General features: G+C 39.6%; 1 protein-coding gene across 6 annotated transcripts in view; it reads left to right on the top strand.

The window, feature by feature from the left end:
* The window catches only part of CLINT1 (clathrin interactor 1), a gene marked incomplete at both ends in the record, with an annotated part of 63,864 nt that extends 45,854 nt beyond the window's left edge, over nt 1–18,010 (top strand). Inside the window, 6 exons of one of the 6 annotated variants that reach the window (XM_080698263.1) lie at nt 112–358; nt 2,387–2,456; nt 9,526–9,600; nt 13,910–14,199; nt 16,215–16,365; nt 17,664–18,010. In XM_080698263.1, the coding sequence (XP_080554389.1) occupies nt 112–358; nt 2,387–2,456; nt 9,526–9,600; nt 13,910–14,199; nt 16,215–16,365; nt 17,664–18,010 (1,180 nt within the window). Of the gene's footprint in view, nt 1–111; nt 359–2,386; nt 2,457–9,525; nt 9,601–13,903; nt 14,200–16,160; nt 16,366–17,663 lie in introns of all 6 variants that reach the window. The other 5 variants (XM_080698261.1, XM_080698262.1, XM_080698260.1 and 2 more) reach the window with 5 other exon arrangements.
* Nucleotides 18,011–19,751: the final 1,741 nt, after the last annotated feature.

Here is a 19,751-nt window from a genome sequence, read left to right as displayed (position 1 = left end):
GTATGGAATTTAGAATTACTGCATTTGAATTTCTCTAGCTCAAGTCACTGAGGACTCCATTTTTTAAAATCCCAAGTCTTATTATTTTGCTTCATTTTTAATATCTTTTAGTGACAGCGATGAGGAAAAGAAAGCAAGAAGAGGCAGATCTCCCAAAGGTGAATTCAAAGATGAAGAGGAGACCGTGACGACAAAGCACATCCACATCACACAGGCCACAGAGACCACCACCACCAGACACAAGCGCTCGGCAAACCCCTCCAAGACCATTGATCTCGGAGCAGCCGCACATTACACAGGGGACAAAGCCAGCCCCGAGCAGAACGCCTCAGCCCACGCGCCTCCGTCCTCGGCCAAGGTGGGCGCAGGCTTTACTCTTACAAACTGCTCTTAGAATTCTTGCCGCAGTGGGCTTGGGCATTTCCCGGCAGCCATATTAATTATAGATCATCTGGCGTATATTACTCGGAGTCATTAATAATGAGAAATCTCTTTGGGGGCAGAAAGCTGTCCAGTTGCTGCATGATTGTTTATGCACTTTCTGTGAAAGTGGAAACGACATTGTTGGTTCATTTGGGGAAGGCTGCACATCGAGATGTGGTGCGTTCCTTTCCATCCACACATGGCTGCCGGTGACCAAGCCAGAGAACTGAGGGAAATGGCGGGCTTGGAAGTTGTAAGGAATGAAAGAGCTGCAGAGAAGAGAGAGGGAGGGAGGAGAGAAAGAGAGAGCGGAAAAATACTCTGTTTACACTGAGATGGTGCCTGGATAGGGAGGCTTTGCCTTGGCTCATGTAAGAAAGCACTGCCTCTTTTCCTGTACTGTCTTCATTTTTCTTCACCACAGAAATGAAGTCTACCTACTGGATAGTTGGCCACAAACTAGTCTTTCAGACAGAAACCTGCCAAAGGTTTGCCCTAGAAGATTAAATTGTTTATGTCACTCAGTTTATACCCACTACAGATTATCTAGCTTGTATCTTTGTAGTAGAAGTAGCTAAAATCTGGAGAAAGCACTGAAATTGAAATGTTTAGTGGCAAGAGGAAGCACTCTGTCAGGTGTGCTTAAATTCCTTCTGGACTGGTGGATACTTTTCACACTTGGTTTTTCATGTGTTTACTTGGTTGTTTTGTTCTAGTTTCGATGAAAACCTCAAAATAATTCAACTTTGGTTGACCACTTTTTGAGAGGAAATGGCTCTGTTATTTTCTTTGTGATCGTAGATTTCCCCTTTTACAGATAAAGCTAGGTCACGGATGGCTGTATATGGCTGTATATGCTAGATAGATTTCATAACTAAACCCAAATATATGATGGCTGCAAAACCTCACCTGAAGCTCCAATGAGGAAAATCAGCCAGATGGTTAACAGTAGATTGAGAGTTCCTCAAATTTTAACTTACTAAGTCACAGGTTTTCAGTTATTTGAATATTTCAATGAAATGTCCCCAGTCCTTGCCATAAGTATTTTATGTTTGTAGTACAAGCTGTTTATTTGTAATTTTTAACAAAAGTTTAGAAGGCTGGAGTTCTTGAGAAGTTGCCCAGTTGCTTCAGATCTCTTTTAGTTGAAAGGTTTTTTGAACCACAGTTTAACATTTTCAAAGCTCAAATCAACACAGGAATTTACAGTGTTTCCTGTTATCTAACAGCTCACTTCTAATTTTGCACGTTTTTATTGGTCACAGAGAACAAAGATATCAAGGTGCTTGGCACTATAGGGAAGGCAAAAATAGTGTTAGAAGTCTTGGCTTCGAGTTCACAGAATTTTAAAAACTTGATAGGAACTTGAACTCTCTGGTTCAGTGGATGTCAACTGAGGAGTTCTCTAAGGGAGTTTTAAGATTTTATGTGCCACAATCCCGCCCTGAACTGCTGTGATCCCGTATATTAGGATAGGGCTGGCACAGATTCTTTAGCGATTATGACAATGTGACATTAAAAATTGGGTGTAGCCAGGCATAGTGGAGCACACTTGTAATCCCAGGACTTGGGAGGCTAAGACAGGAGGATGACAGATTGAAAGCCAGCCTCAGCAGGTTAGTGAGGTTCTCTACAACTTAGTGAGACTACGTGTGGGCATAAGAAGGCCTTTGGGTACCATCTCCAGTACGACCAGAAAATAAAAATGGTGTGATCTGGGAGTTAAGGTGGGTAAACGAGTTTGGATTTTAGGGATTTCTCAGTGCTAAGAATAGTATTATTTAGTACTTACTGCCTTTCTTTATGGATCCAAGGTCAGTCATTTTTTCAGAAAACTAAGTCCTTATTTATATAGGATATTTTTAGATATTTGTGTCTCAGTTGATAGAGACTTGCAGAAGTGATCTTAGGGAAAAATAATGGGAGTGTGCTTCTGAGCACATGCGTATGTGTTTGTTTTCAGAGTTCAGTGCCTAGCAGCAAGTCATCCGGTGACCTTGTGGATCTGTTTGATGGTACCAGCCAGTCAACAGGTAAGCATCTGAACTGACCTTTTCTTTTTAATAACCTTGGTTTCAGTCATTTTTTAAAATGCCATGCATATAATAGATGACAAATGCAATTTTTATGGAATTTATTTCTAATGTTAAATTAGTCTCAAGCATTATTTGGGGACAATTGTTTAATTGCTGGAAATATGAGTAAATGCTTAAATATTTGATAAGTTGGTAATCTCTGCTTCTTCATATTTTCTTTAGCACATACATCTTATACCATCCTTTGGAACTACCAAATATTTTCCTTAATGATACTCATTTTTACGCCTTTTCTGATTCTCCAACATAAGGAAAATCCTTTGTGTTAAAATATTGATAGTAATAGTATCCTCAAGTCCTGTAAGGCTTTTATTTTAATGACTCTTTACACCTGATGTAGTACTTCCTTTCTAATTTATTTTCTGAAATTTTCCATGATAAAGATTTTGGGGGCCTTATTTACCCTTCTTAATCTCCTAAGATTAATTTGGAGAAATAAAAAGTTTGAAATAAAAGTATTGAGTGCTGACTTTATTTCTTATGAAAAATGTTTTGCTATGCTCATTTTACTAACTTTCCCTAAGGCTTAGTTCTTTTTTTTTTTTCCTTTTTTTTTTTTTTTTTTTTTTCTCCAGTACTAGGGATGGAACCCAGGGGCATTCTACCTCTGAGCTACACCCCCAACCCCATTTTTTATTCTTTTATTTGAAATAGGGTCTCACTAAGTTGTGGAGGCCCTCACTAAGTAGCTGAAGCTGGCCACAAACCTGGGATCCTCCTGTCTCAGCCTCCCAAATGCTGGGATTACAAGTGTGCGCCATCAGGCCCAGCTCCTAAATCTTAATTCTGACAGTCTGGGTGTGCTTCTGTTGGTTTACCTTTTCACTTATCTGTTCAGCAGACACCCCTTGAACCACACACTGTTCTGGGAATTTGTAAAGGTTGAAAAGGTAAAGTGGAAGAAGTGCCATTGATCAGGGACCACAAATAGTTACCTCGCTACAAACGGCTGGTGCTTAGGAGGAAAGTGTTCAATGAATGTGTCTACAATTTGTCTACCTGTCAAGCATACTTTATGTCGTTTTTTTGGGGGGTGGGGGGGTAGTACCAGGGGTGGAACCCAGAGGCTTTCTACCTCCGGGCTATCCTCAGGGACCTTTTTTTTTATATTGTTTTTGGAAACAGGATCTCACTAAGTTGCTGAGAGCCTCACTAAGTAGCTGAGGCTGGCTTCAAACCTGTGCGATCCTCCTGTCTCAGCCTCCCCAAGAGTGGGGATTACAAGCGTGCGCCACCACGCCCGGCTATCAAGCATACTTTAAGAGTGCTATAGCAAAAAAAAAAAAAAAAAAGTGTTACAGTGAAAGAATTTTACCACAATTTTCTCATAGATTATTTCTTCTGTTTAATTTCCCAAACATGTTAGATTTACTTGAGTAATTCCTGATAAATTGTTTCAAGAAAATTGATACCTTGGGATTGCATTTGATGCTGATTAAGTCTTAAGTTAAAACAGTTCGAGAAATACAACTTCTATTTAAACACGGTCTTTCCAAGTCTGTTTAAAGTTTGTCTCACATTAAAATGTTGAACAGCAAGATGGGGATATAAGTAATGTACAAAAACTAAGCCTGTTATTCTCAGTTGTGTGTAATGACTTCCCAAAGCTGAGCTGTTTGACAAGTTCTGCGGTAGCATTGAAGTCTCTGGTGCGTCCCCTGTTGTTTTCCCTGCTTACCGCTTGCCTCCGTGAAACTACCGAAAGGAGTCTTCCTGCTTCCTGAGATCCTTGCTTCTCTCTGCTTTTCTCTCTAAGTGTTGCTAAAATTATTTTTTAACTTTATTAGGCTCTAATGCCTAAAGTTACATAGTAACCACATTAGTTATTTAATGATTTATGTGCTTCTTGTATGTTTAAGGTTTGAAGGGTGAAATTAACTGGTTGTCAGCATGTTGTATAATACAGTGTCACAGAATATCATTTATTTTGGACTTTATGGCATGAAGTATTAAAGAACTTCTTTCGTGCCTCTGGAAACATTTTAATGGAGACATCAGATAAGAATTGAGAGTACAGTCAGATGAGTGATGTAACGTTCTTCCTTCCTGTTATCACGATTACATTCAACAGAGAATTATTAAATACCAGCATGCTTCCTTTGCTTGGCAAGAAACCTTTGAGTGGTTTTTCTTCTCTAGTGCAAAGAGTAGATTGACTAATTAAATAGAAGTCATAATTAATATTAATACATAATTGAAAAAAAGTTTGAATAAAATCTGGAAGTTTACAGTTATTTTACTGTAATAGTTTCTAAAGAGCAACAGAATGTAAATTGACATTAGAATTATTTTTAAGTTAATTTGTACTTGAAACAGTATGTGTATTAGAAACGGTATGTTTAACCAGTTTTTGCAGATCGCCCTCCATTAGGTACATAAATTTAGTTACCCAATTTCTATTTATATATTACATATTAATAATAAATTTTAAATTGAATTCTGCAATGAAAAGAAATTGGATATTAAATCTCTCCAGCACCTACACACGAGTGTAAGAACCCACCGTCTCAGCATGCCATTTGGCGTGTCATTTGGGTGTCATTCACCAGATGTGCCCAAGTTGTAATAGCACCATCTTGCAGTAATGTGGGCACAGGCTGTAAAGCTAAGCAGATACAGTGACTGCAATACTCATCAGATAAAATCTCCGTTGAGAAAATGCTCAGATTTTTTTCTTCTCGTTTTCCTCAATGTGTTATTACGTGGTTATTGTTAGCATCTTCATAAGTATATCTGGTAAAATTACTGCAGCATATTTTACTAAATTTAAAAGAACATGTGGGATTATTTTGATAAATATCCTATTATGATGGTATTCTTTTAAAATCTACTTGAATGACATTTGGTAGCTTTTGTACATAGTACAAAAGCCATGACTTACACTACGGTGTGCATTCCTTTTTTAGGTTAAAACGTTTTTAATGACAGATCAAATCCACAATTTTCATTACATTTGGACCTGTTGCTGCCCTTGTACTCAGTAATTTAGTCCTGTGCTGGAGATTGCAGCCCTTTACCACTAAGCTGTGTCCCAGCTCTTTTTATTTTGAGATGGGGTCTTACTAAGTTGCCAGGGATGACCTCAAACTTGCACTCCCCTGCCTCAGTCTCCTGATTAGCTAGGATTACAAGCATGCGTCACCTCTCCGAGCTCAGTAATCACTTTTACATTCTAGGTACACCAACTTACATTAAAACTTTTAAGGGGTCATTGCTAGTTTTAAGCCAAGTTTACTAAAACTTAGTATTTTTAGTACATTTGTTTCACTGATTATTGAAAATTTATGCATGCTCACTTTAGAAATGTGGAAACCAGGGGCAAATGTGGTGGCACATGCCTCTAATTTCAGTATTTAGGTGGCCGAGAAAGAAGGATTATAGGTTTGAGGGCAGCCTAAATAGCGAGGCCCTCAGTAGTTTAGTGTGGCCCTGTTTTAAAATAATAGGATAGGGCTGCAGGTGTGGCCGAGAGGTAGAATGCCCCTGGGTTCAATCCCTGGTACCCCCTCTAACACTCAAGTTTTTTTCCCGTCTATTCAGTAAATACATGTGTTTTAAGCATTTATTACATGGCAAGTCTTTCTAGGCTTCTGACTAAGGATTTTGGTTTGTTTTATTTTATAAAATAAAAATTTTCTTTCATTTTCACCCAAGATTTTATTACTTAATGATATTTTTGCAGAACTTCTCATTGCTCTATCATCTTATATTGTAAAGTGATTCCATAATCTCCTTAACCTATCCATTCCTTGTGTTTTGGAAATTAGGTTTTGGGGGTTGTTTGTTTGTTTGTTTGGTGGTACTGGGGTTCCTGGAAACCTACCTCTGGGCTACACTCCCAGTCATATATATATATATATATATATATATATTTTTTTTTTTTTTTTTTTTTTTGAAACAGGGTCTCTTAAGCTAGGAAGGCTGGCTTTGAACCAGCATGATCCACCTGTCTCTGCCTCCCAAGTATGGGGATTACAAGCATGCGCCACCACACCCGGCTTAATTTTTTATTATTAAAGTAACACTAGCACCTTTACAGTCTTCCTTTTGGGTAAGGAGAAAACCATTATTTGGCGCTTGTTTCATGAATGATCCTGAGCACTGTACCTTAGGCCATTTGTGACTCGCCTCTTCACATTCCTTTGTCCCTTTTATTCTGTGTTAGTTTATTCAGACTTCGTGATTTTTTTAAACTTCTCATAGGTTATTGGATACTTTTTATATATTTAGAAAATTTTTATATTTTGTCATTTCTTTTAATTTTACATACGAATACTTCATACATCAGTCTTTCTTAATATAAGCCAAATTAAATTCTTTGTTAAAGAATGTTTCCATTTGTAGTTAAAGCACTGTTTGGCCATATTTTTCTTGTTCACAGTATTGCTTTGGAAAATACAAGTTCCCAGCTGGTGATTGTAAATAACCTCCTTGCTGCTCTGAAAAGGCAGATGGAAATGGTTCATTTATAATGACAGCTCTCATGTGGGATTCTTGCAGGATAGTGCTGTGAAAATTAGCAGTCTTCCAAATGCAGCAATTTCTGATAGACTTTTATTTTTACTTTCTTAGATATTGGGGAAATGCTTAAGCATAGAATTTTCTGTTGAACTTAAAGCGTCAGTGTGCATATCATACGTATCAGTATAGATTGTCCCTCCTAGGAGAGAAACTTTTCCTAAATAAAAGAGAGATTTTAAGCCAGGCATGGTGGCACACGCTTACAATCCCAGCATGCAGGAAGCTGAGACAGGAGGATCTCAGTTCTCAGACAGCCTCAGCTACTTAGTGAGGCCCTCCACAAATTAATGAGACCCTGTTTCAAAATAAAGAATAAAAAATAGGGCAGGGGGTGTGGCTTGGGGGTCGAATACCCCTGGGTTCCATCCCCAGACCCACAAAAATAAAATAAAATAGAGATTTTACGTTTTTGAGAGAGTTCACAAAGTTAAAAGATTATTATATGTAAAATACTAATTGCAGCATACTATGTAGTACTTGTGAGATTTAAGAAAAGGTCAAGTCCACATCAAAGAAAGGTAACTTCAGTTTATAAAATAGCTCTGTGCGATTTCCAGTATTTGCCCTGGATTTCTTAAATTAGTCTTATTGAAGTCAAACTTCTTGAATATGTATGGGAAGAAATAGTTACTGTAGATAAGTTATGAGCCCTGTATAATATCAGCGTAGGTGGTAGACAAGCAGCAGAACAATCAAAGTATAGGTATTGATCCAAATAATAAATTCAGGAAAAGTAAAAACATAAGGGTAATTTTTTTTACCCATTTTAAGTTCTGACCTATGTTATTCAGTGCTTTAATCCGCAACATTTTTTTTGTACTTGAAAATACCTACTTGCTTGTCATGATAAATTACGTAATGGTATTTATTCAGTGCATGGGTTAAGCAAATTAAAATGATCTCAGTTTTCAAGTCCTTTAATTGTATGTTATAGTAATCAATTATTCTGTTACAGCCGGGCGTGGTGGCGCACGCTTGTAATCCCCGCGCTTGGGAGGCAGAGACAGGAGGATCGCGCAGGTTCGAAGCCAGCCGCGCTGGTTTAAGAGACCCTGTTTCCAAACAAAAATATAAAAAATAGGTATCTTGGGAGTGTAGCCCAGAGGTAGAAGGGCTTCCAGGAACCCCAGGACCACAATAAAAAAAATAAATAAAAATTAAAAAAAATTATTCTGTTACCAGTTTACTTTTACAATATTTTTAACATGAAAGAACAATATGGAAACAAGCATGAATATTAAACAGCAACTCTTTATGGCATTCATTTTCCTGCCATTTTTCTTGATGTATGTGCTCATTTATATAGCTTTAACACCTAGCTCATTGTTCTTTGTGCCTCCTTGACACATTTTGTCATGGTGTATATACCTTTTAGGAAGAGAAAAACGAACCACTTTGATATTATCCTTCAGATGAATTGAAAAATAGAAGCTTTAGTTTTGGTAGGAGAGTAAAAACTGGTAGGCATTAGTTCACTGGTGAGTAAGGAGATGTGCGTGAATGTGTACGCTTGTAGTGTTGCGAAGTCTTAGGAATCAGTGATGCCCCGTGGTTGTTGGCTACAGTAAATGTGCAAGAAATACCATGTATGCATCTATCAGAAACTGATTTGTTTCTTTTATTACTGCTGGCCATTTATTAAGGAGGGGAGATGGTTCTAGTTTAATTAACCCATTTGAGTGTAGCAGATGGGGCAGAATGTCTTGCAGCGATAAGACAATTCAGAAATGGCACCAGATGTTGAAAGCTGTCCCTGGTGGTATTTGAGTGCAGCCCAGATGTTCCAGTCCCACCTGGCTGGTTTCTAAGCACTGCGGGCTAAGCAGCTGTGATGTAACCTATATAATGCTCACATAACACTAAAAGCACTATAATTGAACTGCTGCTCTAGACTTCTGAGAGGTGACTCTTACGAGGTGAAATCTTAAAGGACAGACAAAAAGTAAGGACAACTACTTAAGGTTTTTATGTCTTTGGCCAATTCATTCATAATTAGAGAAAATAGAATATTAAAACTTGAAATAATGTTGTTAAAATTGTAGATAAGGATATTCTTACCTGTGGAGTGTTTATAAATAAGAGTTTTTCTAAGAATCTGATATGTGAAGCCAGGCGTGGTGGCGCACACTTGTAATCTCAGCCAAGTCCAGGTCTAGTCAGAGATTGTGCGTTTTATTTACAGGTTGTGTGAACGTCTTATTCCCAAGCAGCATTCACTCAGGTGTAAGTGGCCGTGGAAGATTGGCTCTCCCGTCTGCCCTCCCTTGCTAGGATGCCTTACCCACGAGTGCTGTGTGGACTTGTCTCACCCAGTGGAGGGCTGAGGAAGTGCCTTGCAAAGCATGCCAACATGAAACCTAGCCCACAAGGGGCTTCTGTGAGGGCCTGAGGCCTCTTCTTTGGGATGTTTGTATGGTGCTAAAAAGCTTTCTGAAATTGTGTGGTTGTGCTCTAGTTCTGACTTTTCCTCACTCTTAACTTCCAGGAGGAGCAGCTGATTTATTCGGGGGATTTGCTGACTTTGGCTCAGCTGCCGCATCAGGCAGTTTCCCTTCCCAAGGTATGAGGTGATTTGATTGGCCGGACATCTGGGCTGGCCAGTTACCAGTTATCAGAATACACACACACACACACACACACACACACACACACACACACACACACCGTCTTCATTGTGCACTTTTACCCTTGTGTTTATCATTCAGCATTTCTGAAAACTTATTCACAAGGTATTCTTGTGAATACCAATGTCTTAAATATTCCAAATGAATTAATGGCTGTATACTGCTCTAGCATTTTAAGAAAATCATCCATGTTCATTTGTAATTATTGTTTAGCTTTGAAGGGAGGATGTGAATAATTACAAGTAATCTTTATGTGTGTCAAGGGAGTGGTACTGGGATTGAACCCAGGGACGTTCTACCTCTTTACTACCCCCCAGCCCCATTTTATTTTTTATTTTGAAAGAAGGTTTCTCTTAGTTGCTGAGGCTGGCTGTGAACCTGCAATTCTCCTGTCTCAGCTAAGTACTGGGATTACAGGTATGCACCACCATACCCAAATACAAGTAATCTTATTTTAGCAATCAAAAATATTAAGATTTTAGCCGGGCGTGGTGGTGCAGGCTTGTAATCCCAGTGCTTGGGAAGCAGAGACAGGAGGATCGCGCAGGTTCTAAGCCAGCAGCTCTGGCTTAAGAGACCCTGTTTCTAAATATAAAAAAGTATAAAAATAGGTCTGGGAGCGTAGCCCGGAGGTAGAAGGGCTTCCAGGAACCCCAGTACCACAAAAAAAAAAAAAGTATATATATGTGTGTGTGTGTGTGTGTGTGTGTGTGTGTGTGTGTGTGTGTGTATGTATATATGTATATATATAAAGATTTATGTTAGTTTGTTTCAGGAATGAACCTTCCCAACTTTGGGAATAGCCAGGCATGGTGACGCATACCTATAGTTTCAGCTACTCTGGAGTCTAAGGCAGGAGGATCTCAAGTTTATGGCCAGCCCGGGCAATTTAGCAAGACTTTGTCTCAAAATAAAACATAAGGCAGGCTGGGGGTGTAGCTCAGTAACAGAGCGCCTCTGGCTTCCATCCCCAGTATGGCAAAATAAAGAAAAAAAAAGAAATAAACAAGAAAAAAATGCGATAAAACTGGGAATGATGCTGCTTGTTGCTGTTCTTTATAAGGATAAAACAATTCTATAGAAATAAATGTAATAGAGATTAAGTTAGTATTATCTTTTTTCCCAGTAGACTATGAAATGGTTGTAATGTTTGTTTAATAAAATCTAGACAGTCTAAAGTTTGAGAGAGATTATTTAACAATTTAGCTCTGAAAGTCTTAAACAAGGTGAGACAATGAGAAATGTAACTGCATTAGTATATTAATTTTTACAGGTAGTATAATCTATTGTTACAGTAAGCTGCATTAAATTTTATATTTAGTAATGTCTGATTTAGGTTCATGAGGAGTTAGGAAGAGAAATGTATAACTTTTAATAATGTGGTTTGGGATTATTTTGACAGCCTACTTTTGCAAATTTCAAGTGTTGCCCAGAAACCAGAATTGTTGAGTAATTAACTGCTTCATTTTAGAAGTGTGATTACACCTTCTAAGGGTTGATACCTTACTTTAGGCAAGTCAGCGTGGAAAATAAACGTTGCCCTAATTTTGCAGACTCCCTGTGTAATTCTCAAAGTTTTTATTTATATAAAGTTGCCTACTATGCAAATAATTTGAATATGTTAATGTTGCCAAATTGATGCATCTCTTCAACTGTGTGTGTGTGATTAATATAACCTGGTCAACACTGCGCAGGGGCTGAAACTGTTGCAGCGATGATTAATCATTTCTGAACAGTATATGCCCCACTAGAACTCACTTTCTCCCATGATTAATCATCGGATCCTCAGTTCAGGTGGGGCGATGCACTTTGCCCACTTTCCAGTCATATTCTGCTCTACAGAGCAAGCAAATAGAAATGAGCATAGAGTTTACATTTATCCAGCAGCTTTATTTTAGTGACTTCAAATTGTCTAATATGTAATATTAACTGTAAAATCTCTAAAAAGTCTCTTTTGTAAAAAAAAAAAAATTAAGGACACATTTTAATAAAACCTGGAGGTAATGAGTATTAGCCCAGTTCTTGTCTTAAATTGTGTAGAGCTTAGGAGTTCTAAGTGGCTTGTTTTCTCTTTTGAGTGTGCTTACATTGTAATATAATTGAGAAAGATAATGTCAAAGAAATAATATTATTGTTCTTTTTGATACTTAGCATAATAAGGTTCAGTGTTAAGGTGGTTGATTACTTTTTAGCTAGATAAAATGTATTTCCAAGTGGTACATGAAAAGAGCTGGTGTTCACCTCACATTGACAGTTTTTATTAGCTTTTTCTTCACCTTTTGCATTTTCAGCTTCCAGTTATTCTTATTCATCTGTCCTTTTCTTACAAAAAGTTTTGTCCACTTAGGCTCATGTACAGCCCAGTTGAAAACAGTTCTTTTGTTTGGAGGGGGGATAACTAGGAATTGCACCCAGAGACATTTTACCCCCAAGCTGTACCCTCAGCCCCATTTACTTTCTTGTATTTGAAATAGTGTCTCACTAAGTTACTGAGGCTGGCACTAAACCTGTAAACCTCCTGCCTCAGCCCCTCAAGTACTGGGATCACAGGAATGTGCCATTATGTAGGCTTAAAAACAATTTTTTAAAGTATCACCTGCCTTACTACTAATTGTGTTTCAAATAGTACTGTTAAGTATGCAGTGTCACAGAAGCCTGACTTAACTTTTATGTGGCATGCCCAAAGAAGAGGGTGCAGTGCCTTGGCCCTCGCCCGGACTTTCACAACTAATCCAAAGTAACCGTGACATCTGAAACAGCGCTTGCATGCATTAGATTACATGATCTTCACAGTGCAGACTTGGAAGGTGAGGCCCCGCGGTGAGAAAGGCCTGCCTGGGCCACATAGTAAGGCATGAGACCCACGCTGCCATTGCCACGTCGGTCAGTTTACCTGCGTCAGTCTTCATAATGCGCATGCTCAGTCTCAGGCTTTTCAGTGACTTGACGTGTTTCTGTGTGTTTTAGTGTTAGCACAATTTCTCCTTCCCCCTCTTATTTAAATAAATTGGACAGTTTCACTGGAGGCGAGCGAGCACTAAGGTTCTGTTGTGGCCCCTGCCCTTGTGTCAGCGGAAGCGCAGCCAAGCTAGAAAGAACACCTTTGCAAGTTGATTTCACCTGCACAAATTCTTAAGGGTGTTCTCTCCAACCTTTTCTGATTAAAAATTACATCACACACTAGGCATGGTGATACACACCTGTAAATCCCAGTACTTGGTGTAACATTGAAATTGAGCTGGGGAGTCGTGAAGGAGGTAAACACCAGCCAGGTTATAAAAAGTGGCTTTAATCAAACCTGGCACCTTCAAGTGGGTCTGCCGGCCATGGGGGAATGGACCGATGAGCCACGCGGTCAGCAGAGCCAGCCAGTGTCCCTGGTCAGTCAGAGTCATGTGGTAGAGCAGAAGTACCCATATTTTAAGCAGGGGGGTGGTTGGGGGGCCAGCAGTATGGGAATGCTGATTCTTTCCCGACATCCCGAGTCTCACGATGCCTGGAGTCTGTCTCGTGATGTTTGGAGTCTCAAGGCACCTGGATTCTCGTGATATCTCTGCTTCTGGCTTCTGGGGTTCCGCCTCCTATCTCCACTGTAGGGTCCTGTGGGGGAAGGGAGGGACCTGACCAATCCCTTGGGGGGGCTGAGAAAGGAGGATCATAGGTTCAAAGCCTGCCTTAGCAACTTAGACCCTGTTTCATAAACAAAATAGGGCTGGGGTGTAGTTTGGAGGTAGAATACCCCTGGGTTCAACCCCAAGTAACATAAACACAACTACAAATCATAGTTTGATTTGTTCTTGAAACTTTCCAGACATTAAGTTGCATTTTCTGACTTTACTGAGGAGGATTCTGGAGCTTCCCACAAAATTTTCAACCAGTTTAGAATTTCCTCCTTGCTTTTTGAGTTCTGGGCTGGATTGTGTTTGTTTAGCTGGAAGCATATTTGATATGCTAACTTGATGAAACAGAAGTTTTTATAGTATTTTCTATGTGTCCCCTTCAGAGCTCCAAGAGCTAGGTTTTAACTTGATCTGTGGGAGTTTGAGTTTTCTTCTTAGCCACCTTGTTAACACTCGTGTAATATTCATGAGAAGGAATAACCTCCAGATGGAGATGGTACCTGCAGATGTTAATCGGGATGGACTTTGAATCGGCTCTAATTAGTTTCAGTTCAGAGATTGTTACATTTTTCTGGTGCATTTCAGAAAGTTTTTACCCTTGTGGCCCTTTCTTTCGTAGCAGCAGCAACAAGTGGGAATGGAGACTTTGGCGACTGGAGTGCCTTCAACCAAGCCCCGTCCGGCCCCGCGGCTGCCGGTGGCAGCGAGCTCTTTGCTGGAGCGCCCCAGCCGGGAGCGGAGCTCATCAGCAGTTCACAGCCAGTGTTAGGCCCACCCCCAGCTGCCTCGAACTCTGCGGATCTCTTTGATCTTATGGGCTCATCCCAAGCAACCATGACGTCTTCCCAGAGTATGAATTTCTCTCTGATGAGCACCAACACTGTAGGACTGGGTTTGCCCATGTCGAGGTCACAGGTAAGGCATCGCTTCCCCGGGAATTGTGTTTAATAATCTTTGAGCTATTGTAGTCTAAGACAGAAATAAACACGCCTTGTGTGTATGTGTGTGTGTTCACTTGTTGCTTTAACAACAAATATGGTCCAAGAAATGCACCAGTAGCCATTGTCCTTGTTATGTGAACATTATAGTGTACTCACACAGCCAAGGTGGTTCAGCTGCCCTAGCAGATATAATTTTTCTTGGTCCATTGTGGACCAAAACATCAGTAGGAGGCACAACCAGTTCTGCTCCTGACCTTTACCTTATACTCTTTCCCGATGTACAGGCATTTGGGTTCTAGAAGGCAAGGCCCCCTTGCCCATCTCATAGGCCCTGTCAAAACCAAATGTGGTGTACCCACAGGAGGAAAATGCTGAGAATGTATTAAGATATGCCATATTGGTATTTAATAGTGTTTAAATTTTGTTTTTAAGTGTAAGGAATACTTACATTGTTTTCTGGGCCTGTTCCTAAGTATCATTTGTTTTTAAACAGTCATTGTTAATGTGGAAAAGTATTCTCCAGGGGTTGATTTTTTTTTTTAATTCCAAATATGCTTTACATTATATAATCGTCATATACACTTCTCCTTTAATATTTGTTTTGATTGAAAAAAAAACTAGATGGAGAGCCAGGCATGGTGGTTCACACTTCTAATCCCAGCATTTGGGAGGCTGAGACAGGAGGATCGCAGTTCGTGAACAGCCTCAGCTACTACTTAGGCCCTTTGCAACTCAGTGAGACCCTTTATCAAAATAAACAATAAGAATTAGGGCTGGTGTAGCTCGTAGGCAGAATGCCCCCTGGGTTCCATCTCCAGTACCACAAACACACACACACAAAAGTATATAGATGCTTCTTAATTCACTCTTTTATAGTTAAATCCAAATTAGCTGATACTAGGTTAAAATTTGAACAAACTCAGGGTTGTAAAATATGTGTCTGTGAATTGTTTGAGGAACTTGCTATCTTTGAAGCTATTTAGAATATCTGTGTGATGCTTTTTTTTTTTTTTTTTTTTTTTTTTTGGTGGTACGGGGGTTCCTGGAAGCCCTTCTACCTCTGAGCTACACTCCCAGACCTATTTTATATATTTTTTTTATTTGGAAATGGAGTCTCTTAAGCCAGTGTGGCTGGCTCCGAACCTGCGCAATCCTCCTATCTCCGCCTCCCAAGCGCAGGGATTACAAGCGTGCACCACCATGCCCGGCTAATTATTCATTTTAAGGTGTTTGAGTCTCCTCTTTGGGTGTCAGCCTGAAGGAAGAGAAGGAAGAAGCAGAAGGTGACTGCTCCGTCACAACAGGCCTCTGTGAGGCCTGGCCTCTTGAAACACAGAGCCACTGCGTGTGCAGTGCTGATAGTAACTGTACTATGCTTCTTCACCTTGGTGCATTCCGGATTATCCTTCCGAGTCCTTTTCCTTTTCTCTGTTTCTTTTGTAGTTACCCTCAGTAACCACCAGGCACCTCTGCTTCTTTCTCCTAAATGGTCCACACACGCTCCAGGCTCCCTAGTGTTGCCCACTTCAGGCAGTAGAAGAGTCCACCAGGATTGTGTGGGAGGAAAGTTGTCTATGAGAAGTCATTCTGTTTTCTGAGAGTAATTTCCACTTGTGTCATTTCTTAAAGCTATACTAACCTGAAGTTGGTAGTTGCCTGGGAGTTTACCAGGGATGGTGGCTTCTAGACTTCGGGTTATGGGAGCATAATTGTTAGTGCAGATGCACTGTTGGGAAATTTTACCCCAACCCTAATTGGGACTTCAGAGGGACCTGTTTGGGAAGCTTAATGATTCAGAGTGTTGAAGACCTTCTTAGTACTGAGCATTTGTGATTTCCTTTGGATTTCAGAAATTTATTATTGTGATTAAATTGCCACTTGACAATCCTTATAGAACAGATGCTTAATTTTTAGAGCATTTTTTTTATTTTCCAGCCTTTGCAAAGTGTTAGCACAGTGCTGCAGAAGCCTAATCCTCTCTATAATCAGAATACAGATATGGTCCAGAAGTCAGTCAGCAAAACCCTGCCCTCAACTTGGTCTGACCCCAGTGTGAACATCAGCCTAGACAACTTACTACCTGGTATGCAGCCTTCCAGACCCCAGCAGCCATCGCTCAACGCCATGATGCAGCAGCAGAGTGAGTTTCCTCCGCACGTCACACTTCTCTGTGTCCTGAGCGTTTCCTCTGCACGTCACACTTCTCTGTGTCCTGGGCATCTCCTGCCCTGATGCCTGGCCTGCCTTGAGCATCGGTGCAGATGTAACAGACTGTAGTGAAGTACAGCTAACTATGTGTATTCACTTAAGGTCTGCTTGCGTAATGCTCATCCCTCTTGCCACATTGACTTCATGATCTGCTCTCGTTATGGTAACACTTGTTGTAATGTGAGTTTTGACGGCCTGTCACTAAAACAAAAATATTTGCTGTACAACTGTTTTTGCAAATGATGATGGAGAAACAAAAAGCGTTTCAGTTCCGTGCTTTTGAGATAATCGTTTTTTCCATCTTTTCTAAGCATATTTTAAATTCTTGGGATTGTTTATCTCCGTTGTTTCTTGCTGTTCTCATTTGACATTAGGTTATGATTTTTTTCCTGTTAAATATTCTTAGGGAAAAAATTTTTAGTTTTGGTTTTTGGTTTTTGGTGGCACTGGAAATTGAATCCAGGGCCTCATACATGCTAGGCAAGTACTCTCCCACTGAGCACATCTTCAGCCCCTTTATTTTGAAAGGTCTCGCTAAGTTGCCCAGCCTGACCTCATACTTGTGATCCTCCTGCCTCGGCCTCTCCAGTAGTTGGAGTTAGAGGACGGCACTACCACGCTCAATTGGTGTTTAGATTTTTAATTATCCATCATTATCAGCGTATAATTTCTCTTTTAGGTTATTCAAATCATTTTTGGCTTTTTGTTACTCCATGGTTTTTGTATAAATCTTTGTGAATGCTTACTCTTGACAATTCGTTAGATAAAATTCAACAATAGGTTTGTCGGAGTGTTTGGAGGTCATGTCTTTTGCACTTAGTGCTCCCACATCTCTGGGAAACCAAGACCATCAGTCCCTGAATGTTTCCCAACAGTATTCAGTGCAGATTCACTGGCTTCTCTTATAAAATCACTGGAAGGGACTTTCTTTTTTTGGTGGTACTGGGGTTCGTGGAAGCCTTTCTACCTCCGGGCTACACTCCCAGACCTATTTTATATTTTTTTATTTGGAAACAGGGTCTCTTAAGCCAGCATGGCTGGCTTCGAACCTGCGCGATCCTCCTGTCTCCACCTCCCAAGCAAGGGGATTACAAGCGTGCGCCACCACGCCCCGCTGTAAGGGACCTTTACTGGGGCAGAAAGGATTGATGGTCAGGAAAGTTATCGTTCTGTCCTGTGAATCTGAAAATTCAGATTGGTAAAGTCCTGTTGTCTCTTTTCTTCTGATAGATATGCAGCAGCCTCTGAATGTAATGACTCAAAGTTTTGGAGCTGTGAACCTCAATTCTCCATCAAACATGCTGCCCGTCCGGCCACAAACTAACCCTTTGATGGCGGGACCCATGCCTATGAGCATGCCCGGCGTGATGACTGGCACCATGGGAATGGCCCCTCTTGGAAATGCTCCGATGATGAACCAGAGCATGCTGGGCATGAACATGAACATAGGGATGTCAACTGCTGGGATGGGCCTGACGGGCGCCATGGGGATGGGCATGCCCAACATGGCCGTGGCCTCCGGGACTGTGCAGCCCAAGCAAGATGCCTTCGCAAATTTCGCCAACTTTAGCAAATAAGGGATTGTGGAGAAGCAGATTGAATGAAGAGTTTTAGCTGTGCGGATAGGTGATGTTGGGATGGAAAATGCTAATTGACTCTCTCTTCTTTTATCTGTTAGTTAAAATAAACCTACATACAGAACCAAAAAGGCTGCTTTTAAAAGTGAAATATCAAGTGTTTCAGAAGGCCAAGCAAGACTGCTTTGTGTGAGGGAGTCAGAACCATCTTTCCCAGTTGAGAATAGACCACAAGTGGGGTGACGAGACCATTGAAGCCTTTATAAATCCAAGAGCCCATTTAACGTCATAATTTGTGGGTAGATTGAGATAGAGCTGAACAAATCTGTTCGAATCTCTAATTTTATACTTTTTTTTTCCTGAGGAACTTGATTTTTCTGTCCCTGAATCGCCTTGTCATCATTGGGTCTGTTCCTTTTACTACCACTCTTGAATCCATATATGAAATCATTAAAGTTGGATGATCAGTTTTTTATAAAAATATATATTTTTGTCCAAAAAAGGCATACATATGTGATTATGGCTAAATCAAAGGTAACTGGAATGTATATACTTTTGCTAATGTTCCAGCGACACTGCTATTATACTGTCCAAATCTTTATTGTGTGAAAACCTCTTGAGCAATTGGTGATAGCTATGGGACTTTTCTCATGTCTTCTGCTATAATGATCCTGTGCAGAATTAGGAAAAATACTTTTTTCGGGACTGCTCTATGGTTTCCTTTAAGAGACAAAAAAAAGAAAACCCTCCAGTATTTCTTGTTTGTTTTAGCTGTCATTATTTACAATTTGCAGTGATTAACCTGGCAAGGCTTCCTTCCTTCCGTGTTTATCCCTGTAGCCATCATTTAAGTCAACAACAGTCAAAAGAGGAAAATATTTATTTTTATCTTTGCTGGTGTCTTCAAAAATTGAAAAGGCAAAAATTCATTGCAACCTTAAGTTAAATATAACTGTTAGAATTCAACACTGTTCACTTTAGATTTTATACAGTATTTGTTTTGTTTTGATTTTGAGTGTATATAATATGGCATTAGCAATACGGTTCCAAATAGAGAGGAATTAAATATATATTATTAAAGGAGACCTGTAGCAGTCAAAGATTTTATTGATTTAATGACAAATAAAGGAAATTAATTAAGATGTTTTTGTTTTCCTGCTGTAATTCTGCATTAAGCTCACATGAAAATCATGATCCTAGAGTTTGGAATGCAAAATTGTTTCAATCCCAAGCTGGGAATATTTTTTAAAATAAATACTATAATATAGGTTCCAAATTATTACCTCCCTACTTTATGTTAAAATTTTTTTATTAAATTGATAAAACTTTGTTTCCATTGTATTCATAATGTTCTGTTATACATAACATTAAAATGTTCATTAAAATCAATGCTGAACTGCTTTGCCTTTCATTCTGTTAGACATTTGAGACCATTTGGGGAAAAAATAATTATAATTTGGGCAAAGTAATTTTTATAAATAATTTAAAATTCTTTAATGACTTCTCTGTTCTCTCCTATCAGGCCCTACTGTTAGGAATTAAAAATGAAGCAGCAGAGATATCCTGACCTGTTCCATTCTTGCTAATGTTCCATCTACAACATTTCTAATTAGGCAGAAATTCATGTACTTCAGCTAAGTGGTAATGAAAAGTGATTCATTTGCTGAATAAGAGATGAGAGAGAGTGTAATTAGCTGACTGCGGTTTTTAATCTTTCAACAATTCAATGTGTTTAAATTAG

The sequence above is a fragment of the Muscardinus avellanarius genome (assembly GCF_963383645.1).
Source record: "Muscardinus avellanarius genome assembly, chromosome: 7".
In the NCBI taxonomy this organism is placed as follows: Eukaryota; Metazoa; Chordata; class Mammalia; order Rodentia; family Gliridae; genus Muscardinus; species Muscardinus avellanarius.
This window is presented reverse-complemented; position numbering and strand designations above follow the sequence as displayed.